This window comes from Mchenga conophoros, linkage group LG2 (genome assembly GCF_057382185.1).
Source record: "Mchenga conophoros isolate Kocher_MC1m ecotype Shallow Benthic linkage group LG2, M_conophoros_male_GT1.1, whole genome shotgun sequence".
Classification (NCBI taxonomy): Eukaryota; Metazoa; Chordata; class Actinopteri; order Cichliformes; family Cichlidae; genus Mchenga; species Mchenga conophoros.
Window position 1 is genome coordinate 23,052,566 of NC_140527.1, and position 15,845 is coordinate 23,068,410.

Below are 15,845 nucleotides of genomic sequence, written 5' to 3' on the forward strand. Positions count from 1 at the left end.
AAATGCCCCGGTATTTTTTGTGAAGCACTTTGTGATCTTCGTCTTGAAAGGTGCTATATAAATAAAATTTGACTTACTTTACTTACTTAGCCAACTGTCTGTTCAGTTTTTAGTAGAGGTTTGGTTTAATCTGTACATTTTGTAAAGACTACAATGATAAACCAAAAACTCACACCCATAATAAAACAGCTGAATGAGCCATGGAGCAGGACTGCTGGTGGTGGCAGCGCTTTGGGGTCTGGCTCCCCGCCAGCACAGCTGTGCAGCAACAACAAGGACATTGAAGTCTTCATCATTCATCCCTAAAATGAGGGGCAGTCTTTGCTGCCATTTACTGACAAAACAAATTTCCCACGTGTGGGACTAATAAAGCTTATCTTATCTTATCTCTTATCTTTACCTACCTGATGATGTAATGCAAATCTGTTTTATGGTGATTAAGTCCAAATATCAAATAAATTGTTTTCAGATGAAGGATTTGAGCCTTACTGCTTTGTGTAAATAATGTCAGACTGTGCATTTATGAGGCAGCTGCTCGAGTATCTGACTAGAGAAACAAAATTAGATCAGGAGAACGGGTGACCTGAATACACAAATGGCACAATAACAGCACACTTTAGCAAAGACTCTCATTTTGTGCAGTGGCTGAGTTTACTTACACTGTTCTCCATTTCTGAATGTGATATTGTAATCTGACTCTATTCCCACTTAAATAAAACAAGAAAAAAGTAAGTATATGGCAGAAAACTGACTTAAATTTACATAAGATTGCCTTTCGAGCACTTTTGCAAACTTATCGTGATCCAACTGAACAAATGAGAGCAGCATCAGAACGCTTTAAGGCTTTTTTCTGGTATTTTTTTTAATACAAGGACAGAATTTGGTATGACTCAGACATTTTAGACACTGAAAAAACAACAACAAAACAAACATTTAAAGCGAGGTCAGAGGAGACAAAAATAGGTTATAGTACAAAAATATTTTCACATGCTTTGCCCAGTAATCTTTGCACTGTTCTTTAGCAGGAGTTCACCAAAACAATAATGGGTACTGCACTACTATAGCAAGCAGCTTTACTGCCAGTTGGACAGCTGAGATAACACAAACACTAAAGGAGTCTCTGTTGGTCATCTGCTGCCCTAAGCAGCACCATGTTTGTGTGTTCAGTCCGGTAGTTCAGTCATGCACTGATGTCGAAACACGCTGCACAGACGTTTATTAAATCACTTTGTCTTTTCAAAAGCTTCCTTTTACGTCCCTTGGCAGTAAAACCCCGTGAAATCCTATAATATGCTGAAATATTCAGGAGTGGACCGCAAGGTGCTGAAAACAAACCACTGACCGCTGGTTATTAGAGTGTAATGACTCCCAGCCCCAGCTGAGGTCACTGTGGCCTGCAGAGTGAGTTCACCTCAGTCATAAATATAGTCCTTTGGGGTTGAAGTGCTGCTACATTTGGGCATATCAGAATCACTGCCACTCTTTCAGCATTAAATGTTAACTAATACCATGTATTACTGGCCTATGTTCAGAGCACACGTCATGTCATTTTACACTGTTAAGGTGTTTACATTGTAAAGCCAAATATCTACTGAATAGAAGCACTTACATGGCTTATCATTAGAAATACAGTAAACTGCAGAGAGTCAGTCTTGCTCCTACTTTCTGTTGAATATGGATTAAAATGTCCAAAAATGTAAGCTTTCTTTGGACTCTTTAACTGAGACAAGGTTAAATGCAGTCTGCTACAGGAAACAACTATGAACACGAAGGAATGCAGGAACATGGAAAGTCCACCATGCATGCAAACAAAAGTGTAAGCAAATCGTGCAACCCCAATAAAACCCGCACTGAAATTGGCCAATAGTCGGGTCACACGATCAACGTAATGGTAGTGTTTGTTCAGTGTCGCTCAGGTGACGTCTGGCTAGCATTGCGCCTCCCAGCCAATGCTACACGTCCTCAGGCAGCCGAGTAGGCTGCCTCATCGGAGTCCGGATCCCTGGTGCTGTCCTCGCTGAGAGGTGAACGGCAGCTCAGGTCCGCGATCCCAGACTCCTGGTCGCTGCCGTTGGAGAAGCTGGCGTCAGATATTTGGTTCGTGCTCTTTGGCAGGAGGATGCTGTCTGGTCCTTTAGGCTGACAGGGGCTGCCGGTGATGAAGCCGCCGGTGTAGTCCTGAGGAGTGTTGGCTAGACCGAGGTTGTTACCAGGAGCCCAAACCGTGGGGCTCTTATCAAAGGCGGCTGCTTTGCAGGAATCACTGCACTCCTGCTCCTGCTCCAGCTCAGAAATCTTCTATTGATAATGTAAGAAATGAAGACAACAGTCATTTTCTATAATCACAAAAACATCCAGGTGGAATTTTCTTTTTTTCCTTTGACTTGTAGTATGAATGCACGGTGATCAGCCACAATATTAAAATCACCTCCCTAATATAGTGCAGCCCCTCCCCCGTGCTGTCAAAACAGTTGCGACCCATCCAGAGACAGGCTCCAGAACCTTTGGCATCACATTAGCATGGAATAATATTTATGTCAGAAGTTATAAAAAGGCTCCAAAACTTTTCCTAGAATATCCGATTTGAAAGATTTCTTCAGCTTTAAAGTAATCCTGTGCCAGTTTTTAGTATATCCTCGCACGCGTGATGGCTTCTTTGTGCACAGGTTGTTAAATTTACTCACAAGGAATTACGTTTTTTTCAGCATGCTGCACATACTGGAGAATTTGGGAAGGTCTGGGGAATTTGCTGAGCTGCATTATCCTGCTGGAAGAGGGAATATAACTGCCATGTTGGGGTGAATGTGACATGCAGCGAAGTTTAGGTCACTGGTTGCCAAAGTAACCAGTGACCTTTGAGCATCACGCCACCTCAGCTAGTTTGTCTTCCTCCCACGGGTCACGCTGATGTTATCTCCTTCTCAGGTAAACAAAAGATATGTCAGTGTAAAAGAAAAAATGTGATCAGACAAGTCCTCCTTCTTTCATTACTTTGCACATGCATACCACAGTTTGTAGGACCACAGGAATCAACATGGGAATACTGACTACTCTGCTGCTACATAGCAAGCTCCAAAACATTGTTTTATTATAGCCAGCATCAGGTTTTCAGCAATTTCTGTTACACCTATGGCCTTTTTTAAATGGCTTTAAGCTTGTGGCAGATCAGCATAGCCCTGTCCTACCTGTGTGTGTGAAGAAAGCTGCTCCTCCAGCTGCTGTGTCTCCTCCTGGATGGCCCGTAGATAATCCTCTACGGACTGCCGAGGATGCATCCCATGGTCAAAACGGTTGTACAGCCCTTTCCAAAATCTCCATAAAAAAAGAGAAATGCATCAGCAGAATAAAATTTCAATGAATGTCTTTACCTTTCACATAATGATTATCTTCCTGATTAGAGTGCACATACCAGGGTTCAAGTGATGCTGTGTGAGCTGGTGCGGTTGGAGAGAACTTACTTAAAACTGTAGGGGGAAGTTGATGCACGGAGGAGCCCTTGAGTCTGGCTGTGGTTTGGCCTGTACAGGGGGTTGGTGTAGTCTGTACGGTTCGCCCATAGATAACTCCACAAAGAATGAGTCCTCTCATGAACTCTATGTGAAGTCCAAATGGAAGACAGGGAAATAAATATGAGAATAAGGTCAGGGGAAAGACAAAAAGACAATCTTCTCCCAACATGGTGTCTGCAGGTTTAAATCTCACCTCAGCTCTATCCTCTCCCTCTGGTTGTTTCCAATGAAGTTGCCAAACTGGCAGGAGTAGACGTGATTGTGTATAGTGATTAGAAACCTCTCGTTAAACTCAAAGGCACAGGGGAACTGCTCCATCAGCTGCCACACGCACTCCAGCAACTGATCGATGATGGGAGACACCTCTTTGGGGTCTCCAACCACGTGTTTGCATCTGGAAAAGAGATGCATGGAATGAAATCAGAAGATTTAAACCACATCCAGCAGATGCCATGAAAGTCACGTTTCAGAGGCAGACCTGTGGGAGAACTTGTGTCCAAATGAGACCCAGTCTTTTTCTATGAGAACCTAAATGCAGAAAGAAAAGTGTTAAAACACAAGCAAGATGACTTTGAGTCACGGGAAGAACGACTGAACCTCCACACCCACTTTGTGGGGTAATTTCCCCCCCGACTCCAGGGGGATTTCTCAAAAGTAGGCTTCTGTGTTTTATTTATTTTTCTGGTGTATTTCACATTAGCCAGTAAAGATAGCTTTGGATTAAACAAACAAGCAGCGTGAGCCTAGTATGACCCCCTTTGATGTAAAGCCAGAATGCATTTGGATATATTAACATGATACCACTGAGCTGTAACCCCGCTCTGTATCTTAAATTAAAAAAGCTCCAGTATGTACCATGAATCCTCTGAGGGTCCTGTAGTAGGGGTCCAGCAGCACACAGGCCACTGAACACACCTGAGAAGTACGGTCCCACCCATCTGAACAGTGAATAAGGACGCTGACGCCCTCCTCTGCAACAGCCTACACACACACACACACACACACACACACACACACACACACACACACACACACACACACACACAAAGACAAATAAAACGTCCAAAATTAGATGTGGTGATTTTCCACTTGTGCACTATACGTACCTCTGCTTTGCACACAGACGCTATTTTACAGCAGCTGTGAGAAGAAAACCAGCCAGTCATCAGATAAGTTTTAATCACAGGAACCCCGTACCCCATACTGACCTTTTACTAATTTTAGCTGTATTACCTCAAACCTGAGAGACGTGTTATTAAAAAAGTACAATCATGATGTTTTAATTAGAAGACCCACACAATTTCTTTAATGACACTCCTTTCTCCCTTGGATAATTTGGAACATTATTAAAAAGCCACAGCAGCGCAGACGGTATCAGTCTGTGTGTGTCTTTCTGTGTACATTCGTGATGGTATCATAACAAAATGTGGTCGAGGAGTAATCTGCTGTAGCTAAAAACACCACAAAGGTGGTTTTGAGGTGCAGACAGTATAAAACATGGAGGAAGTTGTGGATCTGAAGTGTGAAGCCAACACTGAAATGTCTTAAACCTGCATTCTTTATAATGGCCAGCAGGGGGCAACAATGTTGGCTTTCCAAAACACTCGTGGTTGTATAGGAGTCTATGGGAAAACGGTCCTCGGCTTGTTGTCTCGTTGACCCCAGTGAACATCTTCCTGTTAAATTTATAGGTTCAGTAATAAGTTTCAGGTAATATTGAATAAGACATAAAGTTAATTTTATTGACACTGATCATTCGATGGATATGCTTGGTGCCAATCACACGCTGTTAGCCAATGAGCATACAGTTTTGCTGTCAGGCCCATCTCTTAGTTAAAACATGCAAAACAAACCCACTCTGCTCTGAAGTGCTGTACTGTATGTTTGTAAGTTTTCTCCCATACAAACACAACAATGTCGATGAAACTTTTTGCACCATCAAAGACACCTGCGGTAGCACCCAGAAGGCAGAGAAAGATGCTAACCATCGCACAAAATGTTGGACTTCTGGACATGCTAAAGGAAGGTAGACGCTACGGATTATAAGGTGCATTAAGTGAAACAAAACAGTCAGATAAGTCAAACTTTCCTCAACTCATTCTTCTTGCTTCCTCCACTTCTGTACCATTGATTGGATTCTCTCACAGCTGCTCTATTCCCATGTTCTGGACCTGAAAACAGGGTTTGATCTTTGGTTTCATTCTATGATACTAATTAGAAATATCCTGTCAAATTAGAAATATCCTGTCTCAGAGTGACGCTGAAAAACTAGTTCATGCATTTATTACTTCCAGGCTGGACTACTGTAATTCATTATTATCAGGATGTCCAAAAAACTCACTGAAAAGCCTTCAGCTAATCCAAAATGCTGCAGCAAGAGTCCTGACAGGGACTAGAAAGAGAGAGCATATTTCTCCTGTTTTGGCTTCCCTTCATTGGCTTCCTGTTAAATCCAGAATTGAATTCAAAATCCTGCTCCTCACATACAAGGTCTTAAATAATCAGGCCCCATCTTATCTTAATGACCTTGTAGTACCATATCACCCTATTAGAGCGCTCCGCTCTCGCTCTGCAGGCCTACTTGTTGTTCCTAGAGTATTTAAAAGTAGAATGGGAGGGAGAGCCTTCAGTTTTCAGGCCCCTCTTCTGTGGAACCAGCTTCCAGTTTGGATTCGGGAGACAGACACTATCTCTACTTTTAAGATTAGGCTTAAAACTTTCCTTTTTTCTCCCATGATGCATTGAGTTTTTCCTTTCCAGTCACCTTTCTCACTCACTATGTATTAATAGACCTCTCTGCATTGAATCATATCTGTTATTAACCTCTGTCTCTCTTCCACAGCATGTCTTTATCCTGTCTTCCTTCTCTCACCCCAACCGGTCGCAGCAGATGGCCGCCCCTCCCTGAGCCTGGTTCTGCCGGAGGTTTCTTCCTGTTAAAAGGGAGTTTTTCCTTCCCACTGTCGCCAAAGTGCTTGCTCATAGGGGGTCATATGATTGTTGGGTTTTTCTCTGTATCTATGAAGCGCCTTGAGGCGACTTTTGTTGTGATTTGGCGCTATATAAATAAAATTGAATTGAATTGAATTGAATACTGGACTTATTTTTCTACAAAGGTTTGAACTTTGAGAGTGTTTAAACTAGAGAGAAAAGTGTGAAAATGTTCATGCCTGTCTGAGAAAAGTGTATAAATTGTGTAGTGAGGGGTTTTACAGCCTTAAAACATCTATAATAATTGTAAAGAATAAAGTTGGCTACTTTGTGGATTTCACCGGTTATTTTTAAAATGTAACTCCCATGATAAAAGAGGGACCGCTGTACATTGTAATGAGATGATAAATATGATAACCACTTCATCTGTCAGTGGTTGTGGCTCATTCGTGTAAATCTGGGGGAAAGCCTCAAGGGCTTCTCGTATCGTCCCTGCAAAGATGGATGATGTTGGTTTCACACAGACACACAGAAGATACAAAACACAAACAAACCCACACCTAAACCAATATTGAGGGCAACGGTGAGGCAGACAGTGAGGATTAGCCTCCAGACTGACCTTGGCGATGAAGATGCCTGCATCCAAAACAGCTTTGATGTGCTTCAGCCAGCCTGAGCTCTCCAGACCCTCCAGGAAGTCAGACATGGAGGGGGAACGCAGCTCACACACTGTAACCACAACACAGCTGTCTCACTGTCAGGAAACACGGAGCATACCTGATCGCAGGACTTTATTAAAACCTCACAGAACACTGACAGCAGCAGAGACAAGTTTACAGGGAATCTGTGCACGCTGAGACAACATACGGGTCACCCGAGCATATTTTGCTTTTTTAAAGCAGATTCTGTTTATCTTCTCATGTTATTTGTTCCCACTGGCGATGGCTTTGTTCACACCAGCGACAGCCACTTGGGGATGAGCAATATAAAACCACTTCAGTTCACTTATTCAACTGCCATCAATTTGCCCAGACAGTAATGGTTCCCCAGAGGATGAATCCTTTTCATTTTAATGATGCACTAACTTTTCCCTCTAGTGCCAACGGCTGCAGGCTCACTGTGTCGTTTCATTGTAAAATGTATTTAAATTATTTTCCAAACATTTTCCATCGTCAGGTTCACTCACAGGCAGCGTGACACGAACTCAATCGAACTCAGCTGATGAGACTATATTACACTAATGGTCACAAATCACCTTTAGAAAACTGTAACCCTCAGATTACTCACTGAGGTGTGGACAAAGTGGGTTTTATGTTGATACTACATCAGTTTGCTGACCTGTAAGAGCTGATAACAGAGAAGCAGGTGAACGGGTTCATTTTAGCCTCTAAGGTTTTGTAACACTTCGCACAGTGGACTTGCACTAAGAAGAGATGTTTGAGGCTTTGCTGTCAGGAGGGAGGGGGGTCTTCTTAATCTTATTGAAGTATGCAACCGGGCAGAGAGAGGAAGGCAGAGGGCAGACATGAAAGGGCAAGGCACTGTCTCCAGCATTTAAAGACTTCCCTTGTGCTGCTAGTGGGCAAAGAGTTATCACAACTGAGAGCAGCTATAACTTTTCAGGCTTGAAATCGCATCATTCTCACGCCCTCTGTCTCTCTTTGGGGGATAATGTCCGGGGTTTTGTCCGCTCCGGGAAACCAAAATAGCTCTGAAATAAAACCCAGATGGATTCAAAGTCTTCCTAGGAGCACCCCTGCACAATACCCAGAAATTCTCCTGTGGGCTCATTTGAGGCTTGATTCCAGCACAGTTCACTCTGCGTGACTGCATATGAAAAAACCCCACGGGGGACCCGCTCTGCTTTAGTAATGTGACGATGCGGCCAATTTAAACAGACAATGCCAGAATATCTGTGTAAAATATGATGTGGTGAAACATTTTTGACAGCTTGAGCTGGTTTTTTTATTTGCTGTCAAGCAAATAAAAACCCAGCTCAAGCTGTCATTATAGCTAAATGATAATTACATAGTAATTACCTTCCAGCATTTTCTGCTGGCTGTTCCTCATGACATGGATGTTCTCGATCCCAACAAACTGGAATTTGATGTTGGAGTAGTTGTCTTCGTTTTCATACCCTTTTCCTGCAGCTCGGTTTGCGATCGCATTCAGCTAGAAAAAAAAATTCTGTCAGTTTTTTTATCCAGCTGTCATTCAAGAATCCCGACAATCTGTAATCTCAGAAAGAGGCTGGTTTTACAACTTATAGTAGCAATACTGGACTATAGTAACATAGTGTATCTAAAACTTATTTCCCTCCTCCCATTATACTATAAAGGAAGAATCAGACTATAGGATCAAGTTGATTAAACTTCTGGGATATTGATCCTGTCAGTTGGGTAGCAGAAGGTACTGTTATTCAATGAATTGACAACAGGTACACTAGAGGGGCAACAATGAGAAAAGCCCCCACATCAGGAATGATTTTACAGATGGGAGCCACAGACATTTTCATTCATTATTTTTTCACAATTTATGCATTTAGTTAGATGCACTGCATCTAACACGAGGAGTCCAACTCTTCCACGATGGCACATCAATCAGATGATTTGCTGTGTCTTGCAGCCAAGTCTGAAGAGCATGAAGGAGATTCCAGAGCTGGACAGGGCCATAGAAGGTCCTTAACCCATCAGCAGGACGAGACATCAGATATCACGAGGAAGGCCAGAGGGCCCGACATCCTTTAGCGGGCTCTGTGCTCACTGTCCAGACCATGGAGCTAAATTGGCATTTGCCATAGAATACCAGAATTGGTAGATATACCACTCACGATAAGAGGATGCTGCAGGTATTAAAGGTGCTGTGCTGTAGTAGTTTGAATCACATCTATCTAATAGACTTTAATTTGTTAATTTAAATGAAGAGTCCTCCTCACACACTAAGGTCAGTTTTGGAGTTCCACAGGGTTCTGTGCTGAGACCAATTCTGTTTCCATTATACATGCTTCCCTTAGGCAGTATCATTAGAGGGCGTAGCATACATTTGCACTGCTATGCAGATGACACAGAACTTTATTTATCAATGAAGCCAGATAACACACACTAATTAGTTATCGGAAGGAATGTCTTCAAGACATAGAGACTTTGATGACCTCTAATTTTCTGCTTCTTTATTTAAGATAAAACTGAGGTTATTGTACTCGGCCCTAAAAATCTTAGAAATATGGTATCAACCAGATGCTTACTCTGAATGGCATTACCTTAGCCTCCAGTAACAATGTGAGGAACCTTGGGAGTCGTTTTTCACCACGATATGTCGCTCAAAATGCATATTAAACAAATAGAGGGCAAATGGAGAGACAATAATAGATCGAGACAAATGTAGGACTGATCCTGTAGATGCAATGTGCAGGTGAGGCTGTGCTTTTGTACATATCATCACGGTCACATTTTAAAATCCTCTGTGTTGGCATAAAGAATAAAGAGTCAATGAAAATATATTTCTTGGGGTAATAACAGATGAGAGACTTAATCGGAGAGCACACGTAAGATATTTTCATTCCAATGTATCAAGAAGCATTGCAATACTAAACAAGGCAAAGCAGGCATTAGACTGTACATCTCCCCATATTACCATACCGTTCGCTGGTTTCCCTTTACTTAAGCTGTTGTGCAGAAGTCTGGAATCAGAGAATTATACAAACTCACTATTCTTACAGTTTGAAATACTGAAATTTGCAGATCTAATGGAATTCCAAATAGCACAATTTCTGTTCAAAGCAAAAAGTAATGAACTACCAGGTGGTTTTGTGAATGTGTGAACTACCAGGAAAAGTTTTTGTGTTTCTGTGTGTGGAGTGAAACTGTGGAATGGTCTGAGTACGGAGTTGAAGCAGTGTCCAAACATAAAGCAGTTCATAGTCTTCCACTTATCCTTGTCAAGGGTTGGAGCCTATCCCAGCTAACATAGGGCGAGAAGCAGGGTACACCCTGGACAGGGCGCCAGGGATAACACAGAGAGACAGTACGTGGAGAGAATCCACGCAAACATGGGGGCAAACATGCAAACTCCACACAGAAAGAGCCCGGCCAGGTGGTGGAATCAAATTCAGGACCCTCTTTTTGTGAGGCAACCGTGCTAATCACTGCGCCACTGTGCTGGCCATGGTTCAAAAAGAGTTATAGAGACGTGATCTTCATAAGATATAAAGAAAGGGAAAATGATGAATTTCAGTGGATGTCTCTGTTTAGGGAGTTGTTATTTCATGCTCATTGGCTTTGCTGTGTAGAGGCAAAGTTATGGTGATCTAGAAGCAAAGCAAACTACTGAGTTCAAACACTTTCAGAGGCCAAATTACATAAAACGCATATGTTACAGAAACATTGCCATCAATACTGATCATATAACACCTAGCAGAGATCTGGGATGTTTTCAAAGCGTTTGCTGTGAGATCTTCAGCCGGCAGCGCACAGTCTGGAAAAATAAATCCCAGCTGAATATACAGTTGATGCTTTAAACACTTGCAGGCCTTTCCTTTAGATACAAAGGGCTCACCTTAGGCCTGGTATCCACCACATACATGAAGTCACTGCAGGGATTGGACCTCAAGATGGCCTCAAGCATCTGTTCATCCTCCAGGCAGCGAGCGCTGAAACCTGACAGGGGCTGGCTGCTGCGGCAGATGGCAGCCTGCGAGGAAGCAAGAGGAGCTAGGCTTCATACAGGGACTCATCCTCATCAGTTCACAGCATTCAGTGCACACGCACAATAACCAGTCTAATATATGAGAATTAGGACGAGTTGAAATTCACAGTACTTTTCCTTCCCCTGCATGTTCAATTTAAATTATTCAACCACACAGTTTCTCATATCTCCACATTTAATAGCAACATGGGAAATAGCCAGAGATCACTGTGTGGCTCTCCCCTTGGGCACATGAACTAAAGTGGAGCTTTTTGTATGCGCTGAACTCCACAAGCAGGACCCTGAACCCTGGGAAGCTGACCTCACACACATAAAGCACTCCTAAACGTCGAATTATGGATTAATAAAATAAATTATGAGCACTTTGGCTTTTTCTCGTGTCAGATATACGACTTTCACAAATATGAAGCCAAGATCAGGGAGACAGTAACGATTCATGTTGTTATTTAATGACCAAATGGACGTCTGTCTTGCTTTCTTTTTTACAGCCTTGTAAATGGTAAATGGCCTGTATTTATATAGCGCTTTACTTGTAACACAAGGCTGTAAAAAAGAAGTTGAAGAAGAGGAACAGTATTTAGCAGGGTCATATCTTACCCCTGCTAAAAAACATTTATTAAGAATGTATTTATTAAGAAGGCAAAATACATTATCAACCATCTTGACCACATTTTGTCAGGAAGTTGCTCTCAGGTCGCCACTATTGCTTTTTTGGGATTAATTAAGATATCTGAATCTGAATACATGACCTCAGACAAATACAGAATCTGGTGCTGTTTCTCTACCGGCCAATCATCATGAAGAGGCTGCTTTCACGTGGAAATGGGAAAAGATTTCCTGACAGCAGTGACTCATGTTCATCTTAAGAACAGACCAACTTTTCTCACTTTTGTGGCTAAAACGGTCCAAGTGAAGCATTCAAAACTTATTTTATATACCTGTAAATAATCTCTTACCTCAGCTCCTGCAAAGTTTTTCGTTGTGCAGGACTGGAGATTTTAGCTCTGTTAGCATCACTTCATATCCCTTGTATTACTATGGGGCAGATTGGAAGTGTATGGGAAATAAAAAGAGAAATACTCTGTAATAAACTTACATGATTGTCTTTGCAGTAGTATGACAGGGCAGGAAATCTGCCTCTGCTTCTGAATTTGGAGCTCCCCACTATGACCGGTGGTGTGGCACTCTCGGGTACAAACAGGTCAGCAGGGTAAGTGTCACTCACCTTTAGAAAAAAAGACCAAACAAACCTTTAGGCATAGCTGTCCATATTAGGATGAATGTGCATCTAAGGCCAGCTCAGTGACCTTGTAGTGTTGGTTAACTGGGGAGAGTTTCCACAGAGAGCTTGGGAGTCCCATTCTGCTGTAATCAGCCTTGAGGTCCAAGAAGTCCCATTCCTGTCGTCTCTCCTTCTCATCAACATTTGGCTTATAGGAGAAGCAGTACAGCTCGTCATAACTCTCTGAAAGACAAAACAGGGACTGACAGCTAAAGGCTGATGAGCACAACCTTCAACTTGTTTCAGTCCAAAAGGCCAAAGTGTTGCAAAAGCAGAGGAGATGAAAACTAGACCAAATGAGCAGATATTTACAGGATATTTAGGATATTTACAGTGATACAGAAATGCTGGCATAAAGAAAAAAGAAGATAATCAAAGAGGAATACAGTCCAAGCCTTTGCTGACATAATGACAGAGCTCACCTGGCTGGGAGAGCCGCTGCAGGGACAGATGAATATCGTGGCATTCCTGCTCTTTAGAAATGATAAAATGAAGAACCTGGAAGTTCTTGCAGTGAATAAGCAGAGGACATCCTGAAGGAGTTGCAGCCAGTTTGTCCACACTGCACACCAAACTGTGAAGTACCTGAGCAAAGGTTAAAAAAAACAAATTTACTGAAGTGTGCTTTGGAGGATTGCAAAATGTTAGTCTTGCAGCCTGCTGGTGACGCACGCTTAACATTTTTTTCTCTTCAAACAGACTGCTTATCACGGGCTGTGATCTCTACCCATGTTTCATTGCGCACTCCGGCCTCGCTCTCCACAAAGATGGTGTGTGTGGCAGTCAGGTACAGGGTGCCCACCCTCTTCCTTCTGTGGGAGATTCTGTCAAGCAGCTTGACATTCTCCACCTGGAAGGGGGAGGAGGAAGGACAGCATCAAAACAGCCTCATCCTCTGCACATCTCACGCGTGTTTGACACAGCTGCACATATGTGTGAGATGACAGAGAAACACATCCTCAAAGCAGTGACTTTACTGCCAACGTGGCGAACACAGCAGCACGCGTCCTTTGGATTGAGACAGATGTTTGTCTTATTTATTTGACTTTAGATTTGATCTTAGAGTGCGCATGACGCTTTGCTGCTGGAGCGCCAGTGGCGGTACAGTGCGGAAATGTAGCAAATCACTGCAGCCAGACCCGCGGTTACCTTTGGCAGTCGGATGTGCTCCATCGGCAGCTAAGCTTCCAGCCACGGCTAAACTACCAGCACTAGAATATGTGCACAACAGTGTTATAAAAGGCGTTAAATTGGCTCATAAGGTTGGAGCTGTCCGTCAGTAGCTCTCAGGTTAAGCAGCCATAATATTGCTATTGCCTGAGCTGACTTCAGCGCATGGTCCTAAAGCCCGCTCGGTGTCGTGCTGTTACCGTCACGGTTGTGAACATAGACAGTAGATAAAAGATGGAAACAGCTTTGTGTCTGAAAAGTGAACCCAACACAGACGAGCCCTGAACATCATTCATTTTAGAGGCCAACAGAGGGCGACAACCTCAGTGAATGCTGACCTGATGACTTTAAAAACTCAGGCGCTGGTTTCAGGACATACTGAATAGTCTAAGGAGCTTGGAAAGAAAAGCGTCTGGACTTCCTTAACTTGCTTGAAGCTTCTCATCCAAGAAGCTTCTTGGATGAGCTTCTGGATGAGAGGTGAAACATCTTCAAGCAAGAAGAAGCAGAAGTCCAGAACATTTTCTTTCCAAGCTCTTTGCAAAGCTTGGACTGGATGACTGAGAACTAGAGCTGGGCGATAGAACGATAACGATATGTATCGCGATATAACTTTTTCTCGATAGAAAAATTCAACTATCGTGATAGACCTCGCCGCTCTTGTCCTCTTTAAAAAAAAAGAAAAAAGAAAAAAAAGAACAGCCAATCCAAATTAAGTAGCGCAGAGCCGAACCAATCACAGCTGCAGCGTCACGTCACGTGACTTGTTACATACAGCACAAGTGCCAAGCCGCACATGTGTATTTGTTTGGGAAGCAGCCAGCCACCGTACCGCCCGGGTAATGGAGGAAATGAGTGTGCCGACTAGAAAAATCAACCGAGCGTGACCGAAGAGAAAACAGATGATGGTTCCAATGCCGGAGAGATTGTCGAACGGAAGAGCCATAGAAGTTCCGTAGTGTGAAGGTATTTCGGCTATTTCAAGTCTGACAAAAAACAGAGTAGCGTGCATGGTAAATTGTGCCGAAAGCAAGTCTGGAAATACAATAAACTGGTGCATGCGCTACGTCCAGGTATTTTTGAAAACGCAGATTTTTCTATGCGTTTGCACCTTTCGTCCACACGTAAACGGCGTTTTTGGTCACTGAAAACGAAGATTTTTAAAAACTCAGTTTTTGCATTTACGTGTGGACTAGAAAAACGGAGAAAACGCAGCATCAAAGGTGTGCGCATTTTTTGACGTCACACTGTGCGCCACGTTATTGTTTCGGTGAAATGAATTTCTACAATACTGTTACTGTTAATTCTACTCTCTGCAGTGTTTAAATGCTTACATATACACACACAGTTACTGTCCCTCCACATGTACGACTCGGTTCTGCTTCTATGCCCCAGCTTTGTTTACTTTTTCCCACCGAGGCTTCTAGACTTCTGATTGGCCAACATTTCTGCACGGTTAGGAATCTAGCGCCACCTGCTGCTTTGGCATGTTCATAGCAGCGTTTTCCTTCATTTCTGCCTTTATGTGTGGATGGGATTATTTTTTAAAACGAAAACGGAAAACCTCCGTTTTCAAAAACACCCGTGTACGTGTGGACGTAGCCTCAGTCTCTGACTGGAAGCGCTAATTTGTCATTCGGCTTTTGTCAGACTAAAGTAACTGTTAAAACTAGAGATGGCACGATACCACTTTTTTATGTCCGATACCGATACCGATATCATAAATTTGGATACCTGCCGATACCGATATGAATCCGATATAGTGTTTTTTAACCAACAAAACTGTTTTTTAAAATATCTTGCTGCATTTTGCAAGTCTGCAAGTTCATACTCAGGTTTAAAACAACAACTACACTAAAGCTATTCTGTTATACCTGTATACAAAAAAAAATATTTCATAGTTCAGCAATACTGATCAATCTAATAAACTTAAACCTACACCATCCTCCCTATTCTGGTATTTTAAAGAGTACTTAGTGTAAATATTAAGCAACCTAACTAATAGGGTTCCAACTCCCAGCAACAACAAAAATAAATAAATAAAAAATAGGGAACCACCCCTCACGCTCCACCTCATGATGCTTAATCGACGTAATCAACCTTAATTTGATGCAGTGTGAAAAAAAATGCACAGAAATCAATTATTTTTCAAGAAATATTAAATAGATTCAACATCTTTCTTCAACAAAATTGCAGACTGCACAGATGGTACCTTCCCAAAGTAAAGAGTACTATAGCTTACTAGGGTA

General features: G+C 42.5%; 1 protein-coding gene across 1 annotated transcript; it reads right to left on the reverse strand.

Annotated features, from left to right (window-relative positions):
• Positions 1-836: 836 nt before the first annotated feature.
• mtmr7a (myotubularin related protein 7a) lies at positions 837-13,732 on the reverse strand. The gene is made up of 14 exons (XM_085288670.1): positions 13,576-13,732; positions 13,154-13,276; positions 12,849-13,011; positions 12,452-12,609; positions 12,241-12,369; positions 10,995-11,129; positions 8,480-8,612; positions 7,060-7,169; positions 4,365-4,490; positions 3,988-4,037; positions 3,703-3,903; positions 3,459-3,593; positions 3,186-3,312; positions 837-2,298 (listed from the first exon to the last, which is right to left on the reverse strand). The coding sequence occupies exons 1-14, from the start codon at positions 13,597-13,599 to the stop codon at positions 1,963-1,965; spliced, it is 1,950 nt and encodes a 649-aa protein (XP_085144796.1). The 5' UTR covers positions 13,600-13,732; the 3' UTR covers positions 837-1,962.
• Between the last annotated feature and the right edge of the window lie 2,113 nt (positions 13,733-15,845).

What these genes read in the sequence shown, in the direction of transcription:
- mtmr7a (XM_085288670.1), bottom strand. Translation starts at nt 13,599, where the DNA reads ATGGAGCACATCCGACTGCCAAAG. An exon ending in GAGTGCGCAATGAAACATGG is followed by an intron (nt 13,012 to 13,153) that starts GTAGAGATCACA and finishes ACCTTTGCTCAG; the next exon opens with GTACTTCACAGTTTGGTGTG. An exon ending in GGACACAAGTTCTCCCACAG is followed by an intron (nt 3,904 to 3,987) that starts GTCTGCCTCTGA and finishes TCTCTTTTCCAG; the next exon opens with ATGCAAACACGTGGTTGGAG.